Source organism: Netta rufina, assembly GCF_964035555.1.
Source record: "Netta rufina genome assembly, chromosome: 1".
In the NCBI taxonomy this organism is placed as follows: Eukaryota; Metazoa; Chordata; class Aves; order Anseriformes; family Anatidae; genus Netta; species Netta rufina.
In genome coordinates, this window is record NC_140123.1 from 195,550,314 (window position 1) to 195,577,751 (window position 27,438).

Here is a 27,438-nt window from a genome sequence, read left to right on the forward strand (position 1 = left end):
TCTACTCATTAGTGCAGGAGGTGTTCCTACACACTGCTGCTGCCTTTTAGCTGTGCCTGACTGTTCTGTTGCATGCATGAACCATTCAGGAGGGCAAATGATTGGTGGCAGAGAAAATACACCTCTTCACTGCCCAGACACTCCTCAGAGAGGTAGCACAACCAAGAACAACCAGATAAAATGTTTCAGAGGTCTTATGAAGTCATAATAATTAATGTTGTTCAGAGTTTCTTTAAGAAAGGGTTGCATGCATGCTTGTAACAAGAAAATGTTAAAAATATTTAATTCAAAGTTTAGCTGATGAGATTTATGTACTTCATTTTGTGTCATTACTTACGGTATAACCAGTGCTAACATTCAAAGACCCGTATAAAGAAAAAAATCCAACACAGCCAGTAACAATTGCATACTTGATACATATTTTCATCAAGGCTAAGCATTATAGGGGAAAAAATCAGTTTAACTAGTGTACTAAAAGGTAAGCCTAACTTAGCATTCTCCTGGTAAAACACCACCTGCGCTGTCAAAATTATTTCCTTTTTAAGCCCATTCTGTGAGCAGAAAGTGTTGAAATCCTATAGAAAGAAAGAAACAAACCTAAAGACTCACTGGAGAAGACGAAACTTAATTTAACATGCTTGTTTTATAGACTTGTACGTTATGAGTCTTGAGTACGTTACTTGTACGTTATCAGTATGAGGCTGCACCTCAAGTACTGTGTTCAGCTTTGGGCCCCTCAGTACAAGGGCATTGAGGCCCTGGAGCAGGCCCAGAGAAGGGCTACGGAGCTTGTGAAGGGGCTGGAGCACAAGTCCTGTGAGGATCGGCTGAGGGCACTGGGGTTGTTTAGTCTAGAGAAGAGGAGGATCAGGGGAGACCTTATTGCTCTCTGCAACTACATGAAAGGAAGGTGGGGAGAGCTGGGGATTGGCCTCTTCTCACAGATAACCAGTGACAGGACCAGAGAGAATGGCTTCAAGTTGTGCCAGGTCAGGTTCAGGTTGAAAATGAGGAGACATTTCTTCTCAGAAAGCAGTCGGGCATCGGGACGGTTTGCCCAGTGAGGTGGTGAAGTCATGGGACATGTTTTAGTGGGTGACATTGGTGGCAAGATGATGGTTGGACCAGATGATCTTGAGTACTTTTCCAACTGTAATGATTCTATGATTCTAGGAGCCAATTCCAGCCAGCTCTGAAAGGGACCCACTGGTAGCCAAAGATGAGACATCAAAAGACTGGTGGCCCCAGCACCAGCACACTGCTTCTCCCTCCCCCTCTTCAACAAAAGCAGGGGAAAAATATGATGAAAAAAAAACCTTGCGTGCTGAGATAAAGACATCACTCACTGATTACTATCATGGGCAAAAAAAAAAAAAGACCCAACATTAAAGAAGATTAACATAATTTATTGCACGTTGCCAAGATACTAGAGCAGCCTCCTCCAGGCCACATCCCCCTGCCCCACCGGGGCTCCTCCACGGGGCTGCAGCGTGGAGATCTGCTCCGTGTGGGACCCACGGGCTGCAGGGGCACAGCCTGCTCCACCAGGGGCCTCTCCACAGGCCGCGGGGGAACGGCTTCGAGGCCGCCCCTGCGCGGGGGGGTGGGTGGGGGGTGGCTGGTCCCGCGTGCCGAAGCGTCGTGAAGCGACATATCGCAGGGCGGGACATCGGCGACCGAGACCGTGCCGGATGACAACGGCCTCCCCGCCACAAGGCGATCCTCATCCTCTGGGGCCGCTCCGTCAGGCGGTGGCACGATCCCCCCCTCCCCTTTGAGCACAATGGAACCTCCCGCTCGGTACCACCACATCCCCACCCTCAACCGCTTCACCCCCCCCCCTCCGCCGCTGTAGGCAGGTGAGCGGGGCCGCGCGGTGACGCCACAGAGGCGCGGCACGACGCGGCCTCTCCTCCCCGCCCCGTCACTCATCCCTCTCCCCACCAATCAGCGCCGCGCCCCGCCGCGCTCGCCCCGCCCCTCCTCCGCGTGCACGCGCGCGCCCCCCCCCTCCCATCGCCGTGTGGGTGGCGCGCGCGGCTGGGCGCCTCCGGAGGGGCGGGGGCGAGGGCGCGGCAGCTCCGCGGCGGGGAGGGAGGGAGGGAGGGAGGGAAGGAGGGAAGGAAGGAGGGACCCGGCGGTGCCCGGTACCCGGCCTCCAGCCTCCGGGAGCCCTGCTGCCATCTCCGCGTTTCCCCAGGAAACGGCTTCGGGGAAGCCCACCCCAGCCCCTCGTTGTGTTTGTGTGCTTTTTTTTTTTTTTTTTAACTGATTTTTTTCTCTATTTTTTATATTTTTCTTTTTTTTTTCTTTATTTTTTTAATCTTTTTTCCTTTATTTTTAATCCTTATTTATTTTATTTATTTTATATATATATATTTATTTTTTTTTCCCGTTCCTACTCTTAAACGTGCCAGGTGAACGCTTCCGTGCGCTCTAGCGAGGGAGGGGGGGAAGGAGGTAGACATCGCCCCCCTCCCCCCTTTTTTCTTTTTCTTCTTTTTTTTTTTTTTTTTTTTTTTTAATTTCCCTTCCCGGTCGAAATCGAGCAGCAGCAGCAGCCCCCATCCCAAAATGGGCTGCACGCTGAGCGCCGAGGACAAGGCGGCGGTGGAGAGGAGCAAGATGATCGACAGGAACCTGCGGGAGGACGGCGAGAAGGCGGCCCGGGAGGTGAAGCTGCTCCTCCTGGGTAAGGGCAGGGCGGGGAGCAGCCCCCCCTTCTTTGTTATAGGGTTTGTGGGCTGGGGGCACCCCTTTGGGGACCCCCCCGTGGACCTGAGGTTGGCGAGGACCCGTCGAGGCACCCCCCACTTCCCCTCCGAGGGATGCCCCCGGGGGCGCTTTGGGGTGAGGGGAAAGGGTTCAGGGCTTATTGTTTGCTCAGAGGAGGCCTTAAATCCGTCACAAAGGGGCAAACTGCTTAAATTCGGGCCGGGGGCTCCGTGTGCATCAGCTGGGAGGGGTTCAGAAGGCTGTGGGGTGGGGGGCGCTTGGTCTGAACGCTTGTTGTAGACCTTACCTAGTGTCAAGGGGGAGGAAGGCAAGGCGCCCTGCAACTTCTCGCATCCTTCTCGGAGTTGCTTATGTTGCTGGAACCCGACAACGTAAAGTAAAGCCTTGATGGGGGGTTATAAAACGTGTAAAGTAGCAAATTGCGTTATATAGCATCGTGTCTTTTGGGTTTTGCTTGTCTGTACTTGGAGCTACTTGTTTATGTGTTTTGACTGGTATGGTGATGTGGAGAGCCAGAAGTAGGATTACTTCTTAAAATTGCTGTAAAAGAAACAAAGAAGCAAGGTTTAATTAGAAATATCTTTGTGCAGGACCCAAACTGTTGTACAACTTGTGGATGTCTGGGTGCTACAAGACTTGTATTGTACTGATGTTATAAGGAATCCTGCGTGATGTGCTTTATGGTTAACCAGACTGGGTCGTTCTAGCCTGGAGCTAAAAAGCTGTGGAGTTTGTTTTTTATGGTGCCCTTTTCCTCCTGAAGCTAATTTTCTTAAAGTGCTACTCAATTTCTTACTCCTCTTGAAACTTATTTTCCTACAGTGTTCATCAGCAGTGGTCTATTTACTGCCAATGCCATGTACCGTTTACAGTTTTTAAGTAACTTTGTTCTTCTGCAAACTTCTAAAATAGCCCCAGACAGGTACAGGAAACTGAAGCACTTTCATGTGTGCATGCAGAGCTGAGGCAAGCCTAGTCTGGGAAAAGCAAGCGTCCTAAAATGTACGTATAGTTTTAAAATCTTGCTTATGAGGGAAACAAAGCTTTTCTCTCCAGTTTGCTTTCCAGGGTTAGGCTGTTGGTTGGTACTGTGCCTGTGCAATTTTGGAAGCCTCAGACTGTTGCATGGAGAGGTTGTGCTCTATTTGATCAGTAGTAGTACTGCAGAAAATGTCGTGAAGGTGCCAAAGTAATTATTTTTATGTGCTCTGGCAAGGCATTTAAAACATTTTTCAGATTTTCACTGTTCTGTTTAGAACATTAAGTACATGTAGTTTGGTAGTCATTAAAATATTCTTTGGATATGGATAAAGTCTCTTTTTATAGGAAGATGCTTTAAATTTGAGAATTAATTTTGTAACTGTTTTTAGTAGTTTGATGCTCTGGTGTATAAAGTTATGGTTTTGTTTTCTAAAATCTTTCTGATACAGAAAAGTTTTTGAGGAAGTTTTTTTTCTCTTTCTTTTCTGGAATCTCAGAAAATCATAGGATGTGAGTCAAATGCATGCATTTCCTCATAATACAGCTCAGTTGGTATAGTGTTTCCCCCTCCCCTATTAAAATGAGGTGTGAAAACTAACAGGTTAACTTCTTCTAGGACCAGCATTCAAATAATTTTTTTAAACACAAAATTCCATAAATGTTTACTGAACTCCAAATGAGGTTTTGTGTATACACCCATGGATATGTCTGGGTGTTTCAGTTTTCTTGGAATTAAAGTTTTCCTGTTAAATTTCCTTGCAACTGTGTCAGATGTCTTAAATGTTATGCAAATGCTTTATGTGATGGCAAAACTATTTTAAGTTACTTCCACTAGAGTCAGTCTCTTCTCACCACTCACTTTCCGAATTGCTTGCTCTGCCCATATGTCATAGTTGATCATCAACTCGGTTGTATTCCTGCATCTATTTATGGGCTTGTTCTGCTAAAAAGATACCAGAATAAAAGGAAAAGTACAAGTTGTGGTCTGCTGGCAGGAAAATATGTGGTGTGAGAAGCATCTAAAATACCTTACTTATGTAGAAAAAGAGTGTGTAGCTATAAACCTATTGGCCCAAGGAGAGGTTTTACACCAGCATCTGTAAAAGCTGTATTTTTGTATGGTGATTAGAGAATCCTACTGAGATTTGAATTAGTATGTTCACCTGGAAGATATGGTTATAATTATAATCAGTCTATTTCTGGCATATAATGGAATAAAACTAAATTTAGAAGCTTTTCTAAAGGTTTCTCTAGAATTTCAATGATTTGAGAGAGGTATGACTGCTGTGCAGAAACCATGAGTTTGTGAATAATATCACTGATCGATGTTAGATTTATATTTTGTTGTCTTGTCTCTAGGAAGAAGCAGCCAGACTTACTCTGTTCAAAGTAGTATTGCTTGGGTTATTTAACTTATAATGTCTATAAATTGGTACCTCATTTGGTACCAATTTGGTACCAAGAATACTGATTTTGAAACACTATCCATGTAAAATAATATTGTAACTTTGTAATTCTGTGAGCTTTAATGTGATATGCTAACAGCAGGAGAACCTTTTCTGTAAAATTTGAGAGTCATCCTCGTTATTAGAAGCTGAACATGAGCACATAATTTGTAAGCCAGCTGGCAAATGTGTTTGTATGTGGAGCTTGGTGATTTTATTTTACTTTAAAATCATTAAATAAATGAGCTTGTTACATTGATCCAAAATGAATTTAAATGAATCTCCTATTTGTGATGAAGAAACATTTTTTGACTTCCCATGAAATTTAAGGGCAGTCTAATATGTTGTTCACTGCTAAAAAAATTTATTACACAAAGCACTTTTTCTTAAGCACTTAACATTTGTATCAAGTTGATCATTCGTATACCTGTTTCCTGATTGAAGTAATATTTTGTTTTATTATGTTTTTTGTTGTTGTAGTTTCTTACAGATAAACTCGTATATACTGCTTTTCAAAGAAGTAGTTCAGACCAGGTATATCTTCTATCTTGGCTGGCTTCCAAGGAATAGAGGCAATTGAACCACATTCTTCCTGTCTTCTGATTCCCCATCTTTCTAACTCTTGATGTTCAGAAGAAAAAAAAAAAAGCCTACAATGATGCTTGCAGAACAAATGTAATTCTACTCATGTTAGGAGATGGTGGCTCTCCGTGGCTGGTCTGTGTGCTGCATTAATATACATGTGATCCAGATCAGGTGTGGATTTGCAAGTGCCTTTCTGTTGAATTAGCCAGAGCACATAAGACTGAATTTATGCCAACTGCAGGAGAACAGGCAGTACCTCATTTAGAAGAAAGCCTTCTGGTATGAGGTTAACTCATCAAGTTTTATGAATACATTCAAACTGGCAGTATGAGTTTATAGGATTAGCACATTTGATTTGTGGATTATCACATTTCTTGCCTAATACAGCAAATCAAGTGTTCAGGCTCATCGAACAAGGCATTCAGGAAGGTATTTCTTTCACATTCTTTAGGAGTGGATCCTGGGGACCAGGAAGCCACGGATCACATTTGACAACTGCAGTTCTGCATCATCTTTCTTGATAATCATGTGTCCAGATTTTAGTTCACCAGATACTTCTGTACTGGTGACCAGTATAGCTACTTCTCCATTCCTGAACAGATGCTCGTGATTCACACTGGAACAATGTTGTCATGTTCTTAACCTATTTTTCAGTTTAAGGCAGAGTACTGCTCTTAATCTTTTTCGCTGCAGTCCTCCCTGATGCTTAAGGCATTAACTAGAATTACATTCAGTTCTAAACCTTCACATCTCAAGCATTTTCTCTAGCTGCTTTTCTTTTGTTCCAGACCTGCATATCTCTGCTTAGACAATTGACTCCCACTGCATACTCATCTTTCCAGCAGCAGCATCCTCATAATCTTTACTTTCCTTCAGACCTCGCTGCACCATGGGGAAGAAAAAAGTGCTTTTTGTATCATTCATTTTCTTGCCTTTCCTCCAGTGTATTCTTTCTCCATGCTTGAAAACCTACAAGAATTTAGAAGTCTCAATTTACAGAAGTTCTCAAGCCTTATTCTTACAAACATATATTGCACCTTTCAGAGGTGTTGACCGCATCTTTATTAAGTTATGCCAACTTTGATTGTACTGGCCTAAAACATTCTTGACAATATCTCCTGTCTGATCTTCAAAGGCAACTATCCATCAGATATTTACAAATGATACCTAAAAGAAGTGGTTAATATTACTTTTTGTTTAGAATGGAATATTTCAGTTGGTAGGGGCCTACAAAGATCATCAAGTCCAGCTGTCTGATCAAAACCTCTCAAACATTAAAGCGTATTGTTAATCCAAATACCTCTAGAATGCTGGCAGGCATAAGGCATCAGCCACCTCTCTAGGAAGCCTGTTCCGGTGTTTTATCACACTCGCAGTAAAAAAGCATTTCCTGGTATCTAACCTGTAGCTCCCCTGGCCCAGCTTTGTGCCATTCCTGTGTGTCTTATCATTGCTTATCGTGAAGGAGAGATTGGCTTCTCCTTTTTTTCTTCCTCAGGGCATTGCAGAAACCAAAGAGGTTACCTCACAGCCTCCTTTTCTATAGGCGAGACAACCCAAGTGTCCTCAGCCTTTCCTCAAAGCATGTGCCTTCTTGCCCTTTTACCAGCTTTGGGAGAATATATAGTGGGAGAATCACTTATTTTTGACTGGCATTTACCTTTGACGAATTTCATGCGGTTGCTGATTGCTCAGTGCTCCGATCTAGAGCTCTTTCTAAGGCCTCTTGTCGCTCCAAGGAGTCAACAGCAAGTCCCAGATTGGCATCATCAGCAGTTTTGCAAAGAATGCGCTCCACTCCTACATCCACATCATTGATAACAAAGTTCAACAGGACTGGCCCTAGAACCAAGCCCTGGGGAGCACTGCTAGTGCTGAATGGTTCACCAGCCAGCTGTAGCCCCTCTACAGCCCTTTGAGGTCTGCTGTACAGCCAGTTCATCACCCAGCATAGTATCACCCTGTTTATCTCACAGTTAAACGGTTTGTCCAGAAGGATGCTGTGAGGGATGGTATCAAAGGCCTTACTGAAATCCAGAAAGATTATATCCGCTGCCTTCCCTTCAGCCACTAAGTGGGTGGCCTTGTCATAGAAGGAGACCAAATTACTAAAGCAGGACTTTCCCTTCATGACCTGATGTTAACTATGCCAGATAATAGCTTTGTTCTTTAAGGGCCATTCAACATCCTCCAGGACAATCTTCTCCATAACTTTCCCAGGTACTGAAGTTAAGCTAATAGTTTGTGCTTCCCCCCCCCCCCCATTTTTTTTTTGTTTGGTTTTGTTTTGCAGACTCTGCTATCTAATCTGCTTAGATTTAGGTGCTTTTTAGGAGAAGCTCTGAAACAGCAGCTCTCTTGAATTTTAATGTGATACAGCTGGACTTTGGCATCAGGATGTTATTTATGTGGACTTCTATATTTGACTTGTAATTAAATTGATGTAATCCTCAAGCCTTAGTACGGAATATAACACTTTCAAAGGATAAAATCAAAATTACTAGATTTCTCATAGTGTAATAATTCGCCTTGTTTTTGTGTAAGGAGGCTCATGCATGCGCAGAAAGCACAGCTATGTATAATTGCAGTTTGGGTTTTTATGCTTGTCTTTTTCTATTTTAATGCTGGTGTAATAATTTGCAACATCATAATATTGGTCTTTGATGTGCATATAGACTTCTTTACTACGATGCAAATTATTTTCACTGTGAAAGTTTCTGTATGAAGTCGCCATTTATGATTGCATTGTGATTTTAATTCTTTAACATCCTGATGAAAAATTCACTTCAGTACAACATACCCTGAAAGAAATGATTTTAGAAATGGCTAAAGAGAAACTGTGTGTTTTGTACTGTGCCATGATACCTGCAGTGGGGGCTGTCCTTTTTCCTCTCTTGATTAAAAGGTGTAGTTTATGGATATACATAAAAATTAGTTTAACTTTTGTATCAACCATTAGACGTTTCTTGAGGGGGAATTCAAGAGTTACCCAACAAATATTTCCAGTGTCTATGCTTAAGATTATTTTCCCTTTAGTTGTCTTTTAAAAGCAACACAGTGCTTTTTTTTTTTTTCTTGATGTTTTTCGCCCTCTTGAATCTGAAACCAAAAAAGCTCCAGTAAGGTATTTTTTTTTTTTAGTAATACAGTTCACTCCCAGCATCAACGCTGCCTCAAGACAACACAAATTCTGTATTACACTACCTTAATTGGTTTCTTTTTACCTTCTCTAGCAGCACAGTTAATTGTACCATCGTGCTGATATGACAGCTTACTTCAGTCCTAGAGATTTTATTATTGAAGCTCACCCCCTTTCATGAAGAGCCATTTTTAACTAACTGCGGGTTGCAGTAATGCTCCTTACATAGTTTTGTTGGGACAACTTGAACTCAAGCTTTGTCCTGTAGAGTTAGGCCATGCTGATTTATGTAACTGTATCCCTGAAGTACCTTGTTCTGTTGCTGCTGTATTTGTCTGTAGTTGTCTCGGTACTCTCAGAAGGAAGAAACGGGCATATCCTAAAATCTGGCCAAATATATTGAAACCCAGCCATCGGTCTGCTTCAGAGGGCATGAAATTCTGAAGTGAGTTTTGCTGCTGGGTTTGATGGATGTCTGCAGTGTTTCCTGTAATGTGCTTTCTGGCAAATGTCAAGGTAGAAAACTGGAAGTAGAGAAGAGAGATTTAAGATGTTCTGTTAAGTGTGAAGATTTTTTCTGCCATGGAAACGCTGCCATAAAGATCGGAACTGACTTGATAATTAGCTATTATAAGGCTTTTTCCAAAATGTGTATAGGAGAGCCTGTATTGATGGAAAACTTGCTATTCTGAGGCTGACTCTTAGTCATTGACCAGCTTTACTGAGCTCAGCTGTTCTATTTATTGCTCTTGTTTGTTCAGTGTCCTACTGTTGTCTCAGGCTTTGTGTAAATTACTGTTTTGTTATTCTCTAAATGGAGTTTGGTTGGCTTCGCCTGAGAGATTCTGTATGCAAAAAAAAAGAAATATTTAAGCTCATAATGTATATAAAGGGTAGTTTGAAAACTTGAGACTTCAAACTTGTGAGAGCAGGAAGTACTATGGGAAAAATGGAGAGTTTTTGGAGTGGCTCAACTTAGAGGCATTTCTGAGCTGAAGGATAGTGAAGATACTGCAATATATTAGAAAACAGAGACAAAATAGCAAATGCTTTTTTGCTGAGACAGTTTTGCCTATTAGGAATGTGTGCTTGTGCAATAAGTAGGCCGAGGCTGGCAGGGCCCTCTGGGTCCATCTGGCCCAGCCCCTGCTCAAGTGGGACACCCAGAGCAGCCTGTCCAGGACCACGTCCAGGAGGCTTCTGAAGATCTCCAAGGAGGAGACCCCACAGTCTCTGTGGGCAACCTGTGCCAGTGCTCAATAACCAACACAGTGCAGAAGTGCTCCTGGTGTTCAGGCAGCACCTCCTGTGCTCCATTTTTGTCCATTGCTTCTTGTCCTGTCAGTGGGCACCACTGAAAAGAGCCTGGCTTTGTCCTCTTGAGGTGAGGCTGACTGGCCTGTAAAAAGACTTACCTCTTCTTAAATATGCTTTGTTCTCCTTGTCCATTGAGTTGGTTTGGTAGGTGCAGGCAGGACAAAATAAATGAGAATCAGAATGGGAAATGGAGGAATAATGAAATGTCATGCTCTGTTTGCACCTGTCTGCTCATAACCCTTTCACAGTGTAGAAGTATTAGTTAGGAATTTAAAAGATCTTTCACAGTATTGTGACTTTGCTGTTCGAATTAGCAAAGCTGCAGAGCCAGTTGAAGATCTCTGGAACTGTCCATAGCGTGAATATGTTACAAGAGGTAAAGTGTTATGTGTCTGTGTATGCTATCCCAGTGAAATGACCTAAAGATTAGCTAGTGTCACAGATACCCAAATGGATTATTCCTTGCAGGTTGAGAGAGGTAACCCCTCCTCTCTACTCAGCATTGGTGAGGCCATGCCTGGAGTGCTGTGTCCAGTTCTGGGCCCCCAGTACAGGAGAGACTTAGGCATGCTGGAAAGGGCCCAACAAAGGGCTACAAAGATGACCAAGGGACTAGGGCATCTCTCCTGTGAGGAGAGGCTGAGAGCTGTGACCATTCAGCCTCAGAAGAGGAATCTCAGGGGGATCTCATCAATGTGGATAAATATCTGAAGGGAGGGGGCAAAGAAAATGGAGCTGGGTTCTTTTCAGTGGTGCCCACTGACAGGACAAGAAGCAATGGACAAAAATGGAGCACAGGAGGTTCCACTTGAACACCAGGAATGCTTATGTGCTGTGTGGGTGACTGAGCACTGGCACAGGCTGCCCAGGGAGGCTGATTTTTTTTTTAATTGTTCATAATATCATTCTTTCAGGATCTGAACCATTGGGGTACTTCACTTACAGCATATTAAGAAACAATTCTTTAGAGACTTGTTAACAAGTGTTTATGTTAAACATACCTTAAAGCACATGAATTGCCTTCCTTTCCTGGCTTTAATAATTGAAGGACCATTGAACCTCTGAGTAACCCCATTTCTTCTCTATTTAGGTATTAACTTGATAAATCAACTAGAGGTGTTGATGTACATCCGTATGTTGATATGAGAGTTATGCATTTGTACTGAGAGATGCATGTAACCTGCAGTATTTGATATACCTATAAAAATTGATACTGAAATTAGAAAATACGTTTCATATAACTACTTATTTAAAGGAATCAACATTTGCATATATAGTGCTTCAGTCTATGCAATAAACTGTACAGCGTTACTTTTTCATATGTGCTTTTTAGAAATGTATTATTGCATTTGAAACATATATAATACGCTTAGCAAGGTACCTGATTGCATTTTTTGGTGAAATGTAACTGTATCTAGGCAACCAAAGTGGACAGGAAGTCCCTACAATCATTGCTCTAAACTGATTGCTTTTAAAGAAGAAATCAATGTACTGTAATGAAAATTCCTGTTGAAACTGCAGCAGGTTTATAATTCTCAGTATCTTTTAGAACTTAATATGGTCTGGGTTTTGACATGAAAACACTGATTAGAGGCACAGCTGTTGGAGTTAAATGGCAACCTGTACCCCATCATTCTTTTGTAAAGTTTTAAAAATTTCTCTCATGCATCTATCTATATAATTTTCTTATGTAGATGAAGCTGATAAAATTTGTTTTGCTCATAACATGAATTGTGCATCTTGATGGGGAGGAAATTCTGAATCTCTGTGTTTTTAATAGATTCCAGGGAAACTAATAATGTTTCTGCCTGGTTTCTAAATCCATACTGGAATGCTGGAAATAAGCAGGGTATGTTGTTTAATAATGTAGTGACATAAGCAGTTGCACCAGTGTAAAAACTCAGTATTGCTAACAGGAGAGAGCTCTTAGAGCATCTGTCTGAATGGTTCTACCCTTTCCCTGGCACTTCTGAGTGTTTAATTCAGTTTTGTGCTGGTTTAATAGTCAAATTGGCTATTCTGTTTTGACTTAGTTTGCTGCTGGAGTGGTCAATTTAACTGATGATAATAACATAATGGTCTGCTGCTGGGCACCTGGATCGGTAACTGCAGAATGAACAGCAGAGGTATGTGCCTGATGCAAATGGAGCACTGGAAATGAGCAGCAGTGGTTGTAAGGGCAAATGGATACTGAATGAGATTCTTTCAGTTTCTGTGTTTCTCTGTCACAGTTTACTGTACAATTCAATTAACAATCATGTGAAATTGTGTTCACCTACCAGGTCCAGACGGTGGACGTGTTGAGCTCATTCAAAACCCACTTTTATTTTAAAACATTGCTGGAGTAGGAGATAGTGCCAGGCTTTTTCAAGAAGTGTGTTGATCAGAGCACTTCACTGGAAAATGGAGGTGTGAATTTTGGTTTCCTTCCAAGTCTAAGGAGAGTGAAACCTATGTTTCCTTATTCTTCTGAATGCTGTTCTAACTTAGAGGTTGTAGTCTTTATTAGGAAGAGTCCTTTTCTGCCCAGTGCTTCGTGCAGAAGCCAGATGGTAGTGGCTAAGAACCATAATTTTACCAGCTCCGTGTCCAAACAGTAGAGTACACAGAAGAATGGAGATAGTAGTCTCCAGTTAAAACAGTGAAGTCATACCAACATTATAAACTGGGTACAATGTGATTGGAGTATTGAAATGTAATTTTAAAATCGTCTATGGTTGGAGGTAAAATGGCTTGCAGTAACAGAACTGGGAGTAAAAGAGACAACTGTCTGGATTACTTACAGATTCTGGTCAATCAAATGTAATTTTGAATTCCCATTCACTTCAGAATCTACCAGTGATGTACAGTACGAGACTGACTGCAAGTAGGCTGCTAAGTCTTGTTTAAGTATTGTCTGCATTTTTGATGCATTAAATATTTCTTTAAGCATTTTGAAAGAGGATTTCTCAGCTGTATGCTGATTCAGTTACTGATCCTTATTAAATCCGGTAGACTCTTAGCAAAACCATTATATGCCTTCTAAAGCTTTTAAAGACATTAACAAGGATTCCTTCTAATATGCTTTAGTGCCTCAGTGTTTGCTAGCAAACGATGTCATTTTATTTCCTAGATGAGAAGCTACTTAGATTATTTTCTGTCTGCTGTTCTGAATTGTAGGGCCTTTTGGTGTTAGAATAGATTTAACCTTGACAAAATACTTGTTTGAGGCTAACAAACTGCTATTTATATAGGTATCTTTATTTCTCACTTCTGGTCTTGCTGGTTGTGACTGCTTGTTCAAATGGGTTGAAATTTGATGAACTGCAAAGCTTTCTCAGCTTTATTTGAGACCAGTTGTTTAATTCAAAATCCATTTTAAAAAATAGATTTTTCTTTCAGTAGTGTTAACCAAAAATAATATTCTGCTTGTAGGGAGCTTTGTGTGAAAAATACATGTGCATGCAATCTTTATTTCTTCTGATTCAAATACAAATAAGAGTTCTGAATGTGTTTTTGAAAAAGATCGGTGTGGATAGCTAGACCTTTTCATTTAATATTCCATTCTGTGTTGCTTGTAAGTCCCTACAACTTTTTGGTAGAGGTAGAGACCTTTTGTTAGTGAATTTCAGTTGACAATCTATGTGTTTATTATCCTCATCTTTATGGATCTCATAGTCCTCAAGCTGTACAAGATGAAAACCTCTCTAGACATGAGTGAAGACTAAAAATTTGTGTGAACTAAGATTTATTACGCTACTTTTAAAATAATGGGCTGACCTTTAGTATAACTGCATTTGCCCTTCTATAAACTTTGACAATACCCATTTGTCTCATTTGCAAATGATGCCTTGGTGTCAAAAGACAAATAGAGCTTTAAAAAAACAACAAACAGTTCATATTTACACAAGAGATCTCCTTCTGTTTTGTTATGAATGTAACCACCTTGCTTTCTGATTTTTCCCAATTGTTTGTATCATTACACAGTAATCTGAGGTAGCAGGGACAATTGGAACTGTCACAACTGTAGGTATTACAATAGTGTTGTTCTGAATCGCAAGTGGAGCATGAGATGTGAATTCCATGTTCTTTTGTTACATGTCTCCACCAGCATAACTGGCATAATGTATACCTATGTAGCAGTTGTAACTTCTTTGTAAAGTTTCTTTGGTTGTGACTAATGATTGTCTGCTTAATAGCAGACATTCTGTCTGGTATCTCAGTCACTGAACTTTCCATCTTTGCACAACGTGTTTATAGCTGAACTGTATTTAGTGTTTATAGTGAACTGTAAAAGACCATGAAGGCCAACCACACTGTCAAGAAAAAAGGGCAGGGTGGACTTCTACATGTTTAATGATATTAAGCATGTTGTACTCTGATGGCTGAATTTGATGGTAGCCATCTTGATTAAAGTAAACCAAAGAGGGTGGTTATTTCTGTTGGAGCACTTGGCATGTAGTAGGGTCATACAATACCCACTCAAACTCACACTCTAGAATATCTTTAATCACATCCTTTCATAACATGACTTCAAACTATATAGTGATTATTGTTTCTGAGCGTACCAATATGTACCCTCCAAAGATAACCACTTTTACTTACACTTTTTTAACTAACAAACAAATTAAAGTCCTTAATTTTGAAGAGTAGGTCGGTTATTTGCTATTCCATTAAAAACACCAAATGTCTGGGCTTTGAATTTTTAGGAGATTGCCATTTCTTTTAGAAGATAGTAGCATAGCTTTGCATTTAAGTAGTTAAATGATAGCCTTATCAAGCTGCTCTTGGCATTGCCATGTTAAATAAACTTGGCGCCGCAAGTCTTTTACCTGTTGGCGGTGTGGCATTTAGCGATCATGTATGATCTTTGACAACTGTAGTTTTCATCTCTAAGAATTTATCCATTCCCTTGATTTTTGGCATAATCATGTAAGAGGCTTATTTCAAAACCTTTGAATCTCAGCTTGTCATGGTTCTGATGGTTTGGACATTTCTTGCCATTTGTGTGAAGCTATGCATATGAATTAACATATTAATTGAAGAAAATACTTCAGATTTTAAATTATGATGACACTGTTGCTCATCTAAGGCAATGTTTCTGTTTTCTTTCAAGAGATTGTAGGTTTAAATAGTTATTCTGCTCTAGAAATAAACCAGCATGTGGCTACTGAAACTTTGAGAATTTTTTCAGTTCTTTCATCTGAGTCAGTGTCACAATTTTAGAATCTGTCACTCCTGTGGCTTCAACCAGTGATGTAATCTGGGATTCACACTCCATTACTGCATTGTTAAGTTACTGAAATATTTTCTTCCAGATAACACTCACACAGCTTCATTCTTAATTCATTCAAAATCTGCTGACATATTCAAATTCCAGTAGCTGCAGAAATTCCCAGACTAATGCCACTTCATAAGTAATGAGTACCCTTTAAGAGAAAACCTTTGGTTGGCTCCACAAACACAGTTAGGGGGGAAAAGGAGCACAAGCTGTCAGCAGTTATAGCTGCCACAGAATTAGAAGAAAGCAAGATGGTAGTGGATAAGAAGCTGGTAACAAGGACCAGCAGGAGGGAGAGTCTTTCTCCAAAGCCTGAGATGCCCTTACAGAACTGTTTCAACACTCAAATCTCTCTATGCTAAACACACGTAGCATGGGGAATAAACAAGGGGAGCTAGAGATATATGTACATCTGCAGGGGTATGACCTCATTGACATGATGAAGATGTGGGGGGATGGCTCCCATGCCTGGAGCATTGGAATGGGAGGATACAAGCTCTAGGAAGGACAGACAGGGGAGACAAGGAGGGGGCATTGCCCTCTGTATCAGTGAGCAGCTGGAGGGCATGGCGCTCTGCCTGGGGATGGATGAGGAGCTGACAGAGAGCTGATGGGTCAGGATTAGAGGTAGGGCAGGGACGAGTGACATTATAGTGGTGATCTGCTACAAGCCACCTGATCAGGAAGACCAAGCAGATGAGGATTTCAACAGACAGACAGAAGCAGCCTAATGTTCACAAGCTCTGCTCCTCAACCACCCAGTTATCTGTTGGAAGGACCTCACAGCAGGGCTGGAATGCATTAACGATAACTTTGTTCTCCAAGTGATAGAAGAGCCAGCGAGGAGATGCGCTGTGCAAGAGCTCATTCTTACCAACAAGGAAGGGCCAGTGGGGAATGTGAAGCTCAAGGGCAGTCTTGGCTGCAGTGACCATGAAATGGTGCAGTTTAGGATCCTGAGGGCAGGAAGGAGGGGGCACAGCAAGCTCACTACCCTGAACTTTGTGAGAGCTGACTTTGTCCTCTTCAGCTTGGTAGAGTACCATGGGGCAAAGCACTAGAGGGAAGAGGTGCCCAAGAAAGCTGGTTAATATTCAACAATGCATTCCAACAAAGAAGTCAGGCAAAAATGCCAGGAGTCCTGCATGGATGAACAAGGAGCTCCTGGACAAACTCAAAACAGAAAAAGGAGGCCTACAGAGAGTGTAAGTAAGAACAGAGAGCATGGGAACAGAGACATTGTCTGGGCAGCCAGGGATCAGGGCAGAAAAGCCTGTTAGAATTAAAATTGGCCAGAGATGTCACGGACAAGAAAGGCCTCTATAGTTACCTCAGTGATAAAAGGAAGGCTAAGAAAATTGTGGGCCCTTTCCAAAAGGAAATAGGAGACCTGGTCACTGGGGTTATGGAGAAGGCTGAGGTACTAAATGACTTTTTTGTCTCAGTCTACTGGCAAGAGCTCCAGCCACATAGCCAGGGCCCCAGAAGGCAGAGGCAGGGACTGGGAGAACGATGAACTGCCCACTGTAGGAGAAGGTAAATTTGAGACCAGCTAAGGAACCTGAAGGTGCACAAGTCCATGGGACCTGATGAGATACATCACTAGTCCTAAGGGAACTGGTGGATGTAGTTGCTAAGCCACTATCCATCATATTTGGGAAGTCGTGGCAGTCCAGTGAAGTTTCTGCTGATTGGAGGAGGGGAAACAACCCTATTTTTAAAAAGGGAAAAAAAAAAAAAAGAAGACCTGGGGACCAGCAGCCCAGTCAGTCTCACCTCTGTGCCCAGCGAGATCATGGAGCAGATCCTCCTGGAAACTATGGTAAGGCACATGGACCTGGAGGTGTTGGCTCATGAGAAGCTCAACATGAGTCAGCAATGTGTGCTTGCAGCCCAGAAAGCCAGCCACATCCTGAGCTGCATCAACAGAAGTGTGGCCAGCAGGGTGAGGGAAGTGATTGTCCTCCTCTGCTGTGCTCTCATATGACTCCTCCTGAGGCCCTGCATTCAGCTCTGGGCCCCCCAGCACATGAAGGACATGGACGTATTAGAATGAGCCCAGAGGAGGGATAAGAGGATGATCAGAGGGCTGCAGCACCTCTCCTATGGAGACAGGCTGAGGAAGTTGGGGTTGTTGAGCCTGGAGAAGAGAAGGCTCCGGGGAGACCTTCCAGCGGCCTTGCAGTACCTAAGGGGGCCTAGAGGAAATCTGGGGAGGGACTCTTTGTCAGGGGGTGTAATGATAGGACAAGGGGCTTTAAACTAGATTTAGATTAGGAAGAAATTCATGACGGGGAGTTGGAACTGGGTGATCTTTACGGTCCCTTCTAACGCAAACCATTCTATGATTAAGAAGCATAACTGTCAATGTGGTTTCAGAAAGGGTGAAGGGGGAAGCACAAGACAAAAATAAACTCTGTGAGGAGTGTAGAGAGACCGGAGACCAATATATTTGTGTAGAGGCTGGTGTGGGCGAATATTTCAGTTAGTGGTCAGCCTGTCTAGTGGATATGTAGAAACAAAGTTTTCACTGTTTTTCTTGTACTAGCTGGCACGTAGGTGTTTTTGAATATAGTAACAATGATTAACAGCTTGAGTTCTAATAGAAGTCTCATTTCTGGTAACGTTTCATGAAGTGATAAATTTAAGAGGTGATATTTGCGAGCTGTCTGGCAATTCTGTGATGTTGTAAGAGGTTATTGTCCCCATAGCAGAAGCAGCAGAAATCACTGGGCATTCTGCTTGTGCCGTCCTCAGGGATAGCTGAGGAGCAGGCACCATTCACCTTGTATCTGCTACTGTAAAGTGGTAATATCTGGTGGAAGACCGGGTAGGAGAGTTGTGGGGAAAGGGTGTTACGGTGGATTAATCCAACAATTTAATTATTTAGTATAAACTTTGCCTGTCTATTTAAGCTGGTCTGATGCAAGTCTTCTTCTTTACAGTCTGAAGAGCTGACAAGCACGCATTGAAAGTTTTACATTAATTACTCTTGTCCAGACTTGAGCTCTTCTCTGGAAACATACAAGACTATTCTACTTGTTTGTAGGTTCTGTACCTTTTCAGATTGATTTGATAGTTCAAAGCCAGCCTTGTTCTACTCATCAGTTTTTATCTAACTCTACCAAGTATTTCTTTCACTCAAATTTAATCCACATTTATTTTTGTGTTACGTTGCCAGGAATATCTTTGTACTATTAGAAATGGTTGCACTTAACAGTTGGTTTCTTCTAAAGAGGGATACTATGTACTTGAAATAGTTTGGACTGCTATTTATTTTGGTATATGAGTAGCTTCTTCAGTAAGCAATTATCAAGTCCTTCACAAGTTGGAAATGTTACTGTCAAGATCTTAGAGCTTAAAACCATCAGTTTCTATGCTTGAGTTCATAAAACATTTGTTTGTGAAATCTGTAGTTCTGGAATACTTATTATGTGGGCAGTGTGGGGGATAATAAATCATGAGATACTGAGAGTAGTTTAAAGTAACATTTTTTGCCGACCTGTTATTTATAGTCAAATTACAAAAATACTTTTTAAAATTATTTTTTTAATACAGACATGCTCCATTTAGAAAGTAAATGAGTATTAAACCTGCTTATAATGATGTTTGCTAAAGTTTCATGTAGTTGTCTTAATATTTTGTGTAAGTCTACTGTGTAATTGGCCTGATAGAAGCTTGGAGAGCCAAACATTTGTTTAGCTGTTTCTTAGATTTGAGTGTTGGTAGCCCTACTCAGTTTATTCAGAATGCTATTTATACAGTTGGTCTGTTAATTTTATTTTTTTTTAAGCTATTTCCACACAAAGAAGCCTCATTTTGTTTTCCTCTCCCTTCTGTTTCCAAAGCTGAAAGTTTTCTTCAAAAGAAAAATGACAATTTAGTGTCTATATAGTAGGGTTTATGCAGGAAACATGGTTCTGTTTCCTGTGTTCAGTTGTGCTGATGAAGGTGGACATACTTTTTTTCCACACTGTCAGTTTGCATAATGAAGCATAAAGATCTATCTGCCTTCTGGCAAACAGGTATAATAAGAGTACTAGACGTAGGTGATGTACTGGATTATGTCAATAAAAGCTTTGAAGACAACTCTGTTTTAAATGGGATTCTCATAGGATATGTTGCCCTCTGACTTGTCTTACTGAGGAGCTCCTATGATGTATTACAAAGGACACCAAGTACGCAGGAGGGATGAAAATACTCATCAGTTCCTAAAGCTGCCTTTTGTCCTGTGGAGATGACCTGACAGTTAACTTACTTTCATTCAAAACCAAGCAAACAAAAATTCCCCACCATTCTTTCAAGTTTGGAACTGAAAGACTGCTGCTTTTCTAGTCAGAGCAGCACTGCCATCTCCTTTTATCAATCATTTTCTCTTATATTATTACTATTCTAATAATATTTTTATATTACTGTCTGAACCAATAAGGCTCTCAGTGTTAAATTTATTGGCAGTAGTGAAGCTGAAATCAAATATGCCAGTACCAGAAGTGATAAATAGTATCCTTTACTAGATGATTGAGGAACATACATTCAAGTCTGTCTAAATTTGGATAGGGTTTCATAGTGACAGTATGGCCATCTCTGACATTTTATGTGCAGCTGTCACATGAAATATTTAATTCTGCTTGCTCCCGTGTAATACTTCCTACAACAGTTCTCATTTTGCTGTACAGAACACACTGAGATAAAGGAAATGATATTTTATATCAGTGCAGCTCTGCGTCTATCTGAAAGCCTGGCTGAGCTCTGCTTTCTGGAATGCAAAAATAGCAAATCTCCTTTCAGTATGGGACAGTGAATAAAATATGTCATTTTCTGACATATTTTATAAAAGTTGTTAGTCAAACTGCAGGCAATTTAGCATGAAGCTTTAAAAAAACAAACAAACAAAAAAACCTCCATTTGTTTTCTTCACGTGATCTGAATAAAGATATTAAACCAAAGCAAAATAAAGATCAGTTTTATTCATGAAATTAAACCATTGACACCTATTTGTGCTGAGGCACACAATTATTTATAGATGAAGTATTTAGTTTATAAATGCTTCAGGTGTCACAGTAATGAATAACTTCCATAATTGTATTTTTGCAAGTGTAATGTTGGTTAAGAGGCCTTGTCTTCTAGTTGGTAGCCATTACAAGTGTTGATGTTGTCATGATGCCCCCTGGTTCTTGGAAGGTATGCATCGATTTTGCCTTCTACAGTAAAACTATTGTTCCTGAATCTGTCTTGTTGTCAAAATGTGTGGTATTTATCAGGAACTTGTTGAGGTTAGTGTTCATCTTTATATTTCTGTAAAGTGCTGTTTTCTGTTTACATTAATATCCTGGTACTGAACTTCTGTGACTGTTCAGAATCTGAGAACTGTTGCTACTCTATGAAGTATGTTTGTCAAAAGCAAGCCTTTTACATGGACATCAGAAGTTTGTGTAGTGATAGGGCAATGGGGAATGGTTTTAAACTAAAAGAGGGAATATTTAGATTAGATATAAGGAGGAAATTCTTTACGATGAGAGTGGTGAGTCATTGGACCAGGTTGCCCAGAGAAGCTGTGGATGCCCCATCCCTTGAAGTGTTCAGTGTCAGGTTGGATAGGGCTTTGGGCAACCTGGTCTGGTGGGAGGTGTCCCTGCCCATGGCAGAAAGGTTGGACTAGATGTTTTTTAAAGTTCCTTTCCAACCCAAACCATTCTATGATTCTGTAACCTCAGCCTAGTGGCAGGGTCAGAGTGAGGAAGCCTTGATGCTGTGCATGCACTTTTCAGCAATAGTTAAAATGCTGGTGTGCTAGAAACACTGTTTTAACCGCAAATCTAAAATACAGCACTATCTGGGCTGCTATGTCTCTATTCCAGACAGACCCAGTACAGCAGCTCAGAATGTGGCTTACTTTCATTTCATCAAGAGCTCACTGCTGACTGTTCAGGTCATTGATCCAGCAGTCATTTTGTGTAAGGCAGTTCCCTAACCCATTAATCTAATGCCTGTATTATTGCATGGGTTATTCTGTGCCATGTGCAGGACTTTGTTTCAGTTCAGCTTTATTTCAGTTTCTCGAGGTTCCTGTCTGCTCTAGTTTGTTGAGGACCCTCTGAATAACACTTTTGTTCTCCCAACACTTTGACTACTTCCTGATATCTAAGCCTGATGTCTGCAGACTTAATGCAGGAGCATTCCATCCTGGTTTTAAGGTCATTGATGAACATTTTAAATAGTATTAACCCAATATCAGCACCCGAAGATTCTCTTTTGTAACTGATTAGATTTTAAATTTTAGATTTTAAGTGATTGATCACTAGCCTTTAAGTTTGGCTGTCTATACAGGTTTTCAGACACCTTGACATCAATATTTATGCAATTTGTTTCAAGGATACTATGGTAGATGGCATTGGAATCCCTACTGGAGACAAAGTAAATAACATCCTTTGGTGTTCTACTTCCACAGAACCAGCTGTTTCCTAATAAAAAAAGTTATCAAGGTAGTTGCTCGCAGTTTGCCTTTGATAAATCTTTCCTAGTGTTTCCCAGACAACTTAATGTCCTCTGCAGACCTGGAAGTGACTTATGGGAATATTTGCTCTATCATTAGTCTGAGGAACAAGGTGAGGCTGACTGGCTTTATAGTTTCTCAGATTTCCCTTTTATCCTTTTTTTTTTCTTGCCTTTACTAGTGATTTCCTTTGGTCACAGTGAACTTTAAAGGTGTTAGAAATTCCTTTGGTCATATTGAAATTGGACAATTGGTGATCTGTTTGCATTACAAAAACTTTTCAGAGTTGAGTGTTAAAATGTTAAAATGTCTTGATTTTGAAGCTTCCAGCTGGAAGCACATTTTGAACTACCGAAGTTCTTTACATTGGTTAGGTACTTGAAACGTAGAAACTTACTTTAAATGCCTTGTCAAAGATGAGTAGAAGTCTAATTAATGAATTTTCTCACATTTATTTTGCAGGAGCTGGTGAATCAGGGAAAAGCACAATCGTCAAACAAATGAAGTAAGTACGGTAAAATGTATTTATAGAGAAATGGTTTTTTTGTTGTTGTTGGTTTTTTTTGTTTGTTTTTTTACTTGAATAGAGAATTTATTTATTTTCTTTACGTAGGATTATCCATGAAGCTGGTTATTCAGAAGAAGAATGTAAACAGTACAAAGCTGTTGTCTACAGTAACACCATTCAGTCCATTATTGCTATCATTAGAGCAATGGGGAGGTTGAAGATAGACTTTGGTGATCCAACCAGGGCTGTGAGTATTGAAGTACACATGCACATATAAAGTTCATAAAATTCATTTTCATTTTTTGTCCATTGTTATTTCCTGGAAAAAAATCTCTTCTATCTAAAAATCTTTGTAGGTTAGACGGTTTGATAAAGATGAATGTCATTTAGTTTTCTATCACTGCACAATGCTCTACAGAGCAATCAGCTCTTCATTGATTCAGAACACCTATTTGGTTTAGATACAATTCTCCAAAGTGTATCTAAATTTGGAGAACTAAACACCTGAGTCTTAGGGCTTTTTTGAAAAAACAACAAGCTGTGTAGTGATACTTATTAGTAGGCAGGTAGGCATCTATCTGTTCTCTGCACTTCTCTATCGACTTGTAGGCACAGTAGTGCCTAAAACATTCCCACCTCTGGACTGGATCCCATTACATACTGATTTCCAGTGTGGATAACTTTATTGTACTCTAAGTCACAGGCTGGATACCTGCTGCTGCTATCCATTCTTTTCATCATACCACATGGATTAGGGATTTTTCCCAAGAAATCAGAGATCTTTTCTAGGCTTTCCTGTACATTTTGAATCCGATTTCATCCACTTATTAGATACAGTCTTCAGAACTGATCCTTTTTGCTTATTATCTTCTCAAATCCTAACCCTGTACTCTTACCTGTGGTGAATCTGTTTGTGTCCCTGTCTGGTCAGGGGGATAGATGCTCGAAATCTCTCTATAAAATGCTTCCTTAATCGTTTTTGCTTGTGCACTGTTTGGAGGAGTCCACTCTGTGCTGCAGTGCTGATATATATCACCAAAGTTCCTAGTCTGAACAGCACTGTAATTTAATTCAGGATTTGTGGCTTTATTTTCCTTGCATAGACATTAGTGAGAGGGGGTGCCAACTAGTATAGATATCAGCTATCTTGCAGGAAGGTTGGAGGAAGAAATTTCATTCTTCATGTATTGAAATAAATATGTAAGGTAGTTGGAAGGATATCCTGTCATAATTAGGTTCTTTTCATTGTGTTAAGATTGAATTACAGTTGGGGGGGGAGTCTTGAAGAATAAGAAATAGTATGCAAATGTTTCATTCTTGATAAAGACTTCTGTTCAAAATCTTATTGACGGCTTAAAAAAGTGTGACCTCAATAACCTTGTTTGATGCATTGGGTATGCGTCACAAAGACAAACGTTACGTGAAGTGGGTATTGAAGTTGTAAGTGAAATCTTAAGTCGGTTTGGTAGTCACATGTAAATTATTAGACAATTTTCCTTTAAGTCTTTCATCATTTTTAGTTTATATACATATGTTAATTCCATCTGAAACCTGCTTAACTGTAAATGTAACTAGTAAAAGCTTTGTGTTGTTTTGTTATTCCTCTTTAGCATTGTTCTCATGTTTTGTGTTGTATCTTGAGACCAAAGTTTGCCAGGGCAGGAGTGGTATCTTACTGCATGTTAGTTCAGCATTTGTTTGATGAAGTCCTGCCTAGAGTCTGGCAGTTAACGTTTGGAAAAGACAGGTGGTAGATGCCTGTTACTAAATACATGTGAAAAGAAAAGAGAGTGAGGAGTGAATTTAGGTGTGATCAGCTAAAGTAACTAGCAAGATTTTGAAAGTTGTTCTATGTATGGTATCAACTTGAAATAATCTGTCAACTTCAGAGAACAATATAAGTGATAATGGAAACTTTTGTCGAGGATGGTTGTGAAATAACTGCCTATCCCCTAGCACCTAGGCAGGTTTTGGTGATCTGTGGTCTCTTTAGAGAGCAACACTGCTGTTGAAAGTCAGTATTAGACTTGAATGGAAGCAGCCTTGTTGCAGTGTGATTAAAGGAAATTATCTAACATTGGCTAATAATGAAAACAGGAGTCAGCTGTTATATCCTTAGTGATATGGTTTAGTGGAGGACTTGTTAGTGTTAGGTCAGAGGTTGGACTCAATGATTTTGAAGTCTCTTCCAACCTAGAAATTCTGTGATTCGGTCCTATATCATTTATGGTATCTAGTACTTGCCATGATTAAAAAAGGTATATGGGGGTAACAAATAACACTTCTTATTTTAATAGTTGGGCTTTTAAAAATAGAAACTAATTCTCTTCTTGCTCCCTCTTCCACCCTTGCAATAAAAAAAAAAAAAAAAGCCCCACAATATTAGAGAATATAGAGAGAGAACTTACAGAGTTATTTGAAACAGAGTAAGTTTTGCATGTAAAGTCAGACCATGGTAGGTGTGAAATGACATTTTAATAGTTCATGACAGGACTGGCTGACGATTTCCAGTTTCTGTCATGTATTGTAATATATTGGCTCATCCTTCAAGACCTGTGGTTTCTATCAGTTGTAGATCCTTGACATTTTCATCCACAAACAACATTCAAAACCAGAATTGTTATTCAAGTTTCTTTTATGCGGGCATATTGTTGAAGCTACAGTCAGTGAGATCTGACTATCCTACTCTTTGATCTTTAATGCTCTTTCTTTTTATGCAACTATTATTGCAATCCACTGAACTCTTATTAGTAATTTTTCTTGTGGATGTACAAATAATCAGCATTCTGATCATTTTTTTGACAAATGTCCATTTTTAGAAATGTAGCTTTCACAAGACCTATGTCTTAGTTACCTGTTGTTTATATGTATAACTACTTGTTTATACACACAGATAGGTGTAAATGTCTTCAAGTCTACCTTGAGTTGACTTTTTGTTTCCAGGCTATGAATATCAGTGTTACTCAATTTATCTGCAAACAATTTCCCTGTTAGTTGTCATAAAACCATTGATTATTTAAGCCTACAGCAGGCAATCTCTTTAGAATAACCATTACTTTCCATGTTTATCCTGAAAATGTTATTCCTCACAGCTTATTGTTTGAACAGCAAAGGTGATAGAAACTGTTTTTTTTTTTTTTTCTACAGATTTGCATCAGTATCTATACTTGCTATTCTGTGAGAATAACTTTACATGTTGCATTTTTAATTCTCTTTTTTGAAATTCAGTTCCCAGCTAATTTACCTAAACCCCTCTCTTTTCACCTTTGTTCTTTTTCCCTTTTCATCTGTTCTTTCTTTTATTTATTGGACAAACAGTACATGCTGTGGGTAGTAGTTACAGGCCACAAGTATGCTGATTTTGCTGGCTGGCACACCTTGGCAATAGATCACATACAAACTGTAACTACAGTCAGGCAGCTACTCACATGATATTTTTAATGTGGATATGTTTTTCCTCTACCCAGCTGCTGCATTTTTTTTTCTCCAGTATCTTACAGATCTAACATTTTTAGTCTCTTTTCTCAGTCAGAATTGGATAAGTTAGACAACTATTCAAATTCTGTTAAAGGAGACTGCTGGATTGATGTCCTGTACTACAATAGCCTCATTTTCAGAGGCAGTCATTATATGAATGCACCAATTGCTATTTTTCTTAAAAACAAACCAAAATATGTGACCAAAAAACAAAAAACCCACTTGATTTCTTGACATGGAGTTACCAAGAAACCTTGATCTATGTAGAATAGTTAAGTTGATGGATATGTGTAACTGATTTATCTGGAAAAGTTTTAAGTATATTTCTCTTTACTAATGAATATTTGTCAATTCCAAACAAATCTTTTGAATGTTACACAATTAATGTGTATTCTGCAGTCAATATACATCTGCATATCCAAAGGTTCTAATATGCATTGTAACTGTTCTATTCAGTTTCTGGCATATGCTAAGCACATAAGGTCAATGTTAGACTTTAACATATGTTACTACTTCCATTTATAGAAGTTCATTTCAAGTGACAAACTGATGAGAAGTTTTGTCATCTTATGTGAAACTGAGTTGCCTTGTCTTTTTATGTTGTTGAAAAAAGGTGGGAAGTCATAGTATGTGTAGAAAACTAATCGTTTTCTTTCATTTTTTGTTTGGTTACATTAATGTATACTAGGTTAAGTAACCTACTCCTTTACTGAATGTAATTATTAATCCTGAGTGACAGGATAAGGATATAGCCTTTGTTATATTTCTTAATGTTTGTTCTTTCCATTTTCTGTTTGCACACTAAAGGATGATGCTCGTCAACTCTTTGTGTTAGCTGGAGCAGCAGAAGAAGGATTTATGACTGCAGAGCTTGCTGGCGTTATCAAAAGACTGTGGAAAGACAGTGGAGTACAAGCTTGTTTCAACAGATCTAGAGAATACCAGCTTAATGACTCTGCTGCCTAGTAAGTACTATGTGACAAACAGTACTTCTGTTTTCAAGTAGTAGCTAAAGGAATAAAAGGAAAGGCTAACATTTGCGCAGTTCTGTTCCCATACAAATAGAAAATTTAGAAGTACCTAGACGAAGATTTTGTCTGCTTTGGGTCAGAATGGTGCACATAACTTTTGTGAGTGGAGAGGAAGAGGTGTGGTATAACTGAATTTAAATAATTTGGAGGATGACTTACCTCCTCTGTTCAGTGTTTTTTTGTTTGTTTGTTTGTTTGTTTAAGAAAAATTCTTCCCCAATTTCATAAGAAAGTTGGTCTTTTAATCATATTATTTTATCCTGAAAATTGCAAACTTCTGGTTACAGTAAAGAGAGAACTTGATATATTTTCTATCACTATGAAAAAAGCACAAGTAAGATTTGTATTGTTATGAGAAACTTCACGCTTCTTGGTATGCAGCACAATATTAATATTAATTATCAGTGACTGGAGTTTAATATTGTAAAAAATGTGTAATTAGAAATTCTCAATACAAAGTTATATT

General features: G+C 39.9%; 1 protein-coding gene across 2 annotated transcripts in view; it reads left to right on the forward strand.

Moving 5' to 3' along the window:
* The first annotated feature begins 2,135 nt into the window (after positions 1 to 2,135).
* The window catches only part of GNAI1 (G protein subunit alpha i1), a 34,285-nt gene continuing 8,982 nt past the window's right edge, over positions 2,136 to 27,438 (forward strand). For both annotated transcript variants that reach the window (XM_084300841.1, XM_084300842.1), the window contains exons 1-4: positions 2,136 to 2,692; positions 22,419 to 22,461; positions 22,570 to 22,711; positions 26,749 to 26,906. In XM_084300841.1, the coding sequence (XP_084156967.1) occupies positions 2,575 to 2,692; positions 22,419 to 22,461; positions 22,570 to 22,711; positions 26,749 to 26,906 (461 nt within the window). In that variant the 5' untranslated portion in view covers positions 2,136 to 2,574. The remainder of the gene's footprint in view (positions 2,693 to 22,418; positions 22,462 to 22,569; positions 22,712 to 26,748; positions 26,907 to 27,438) is intronic.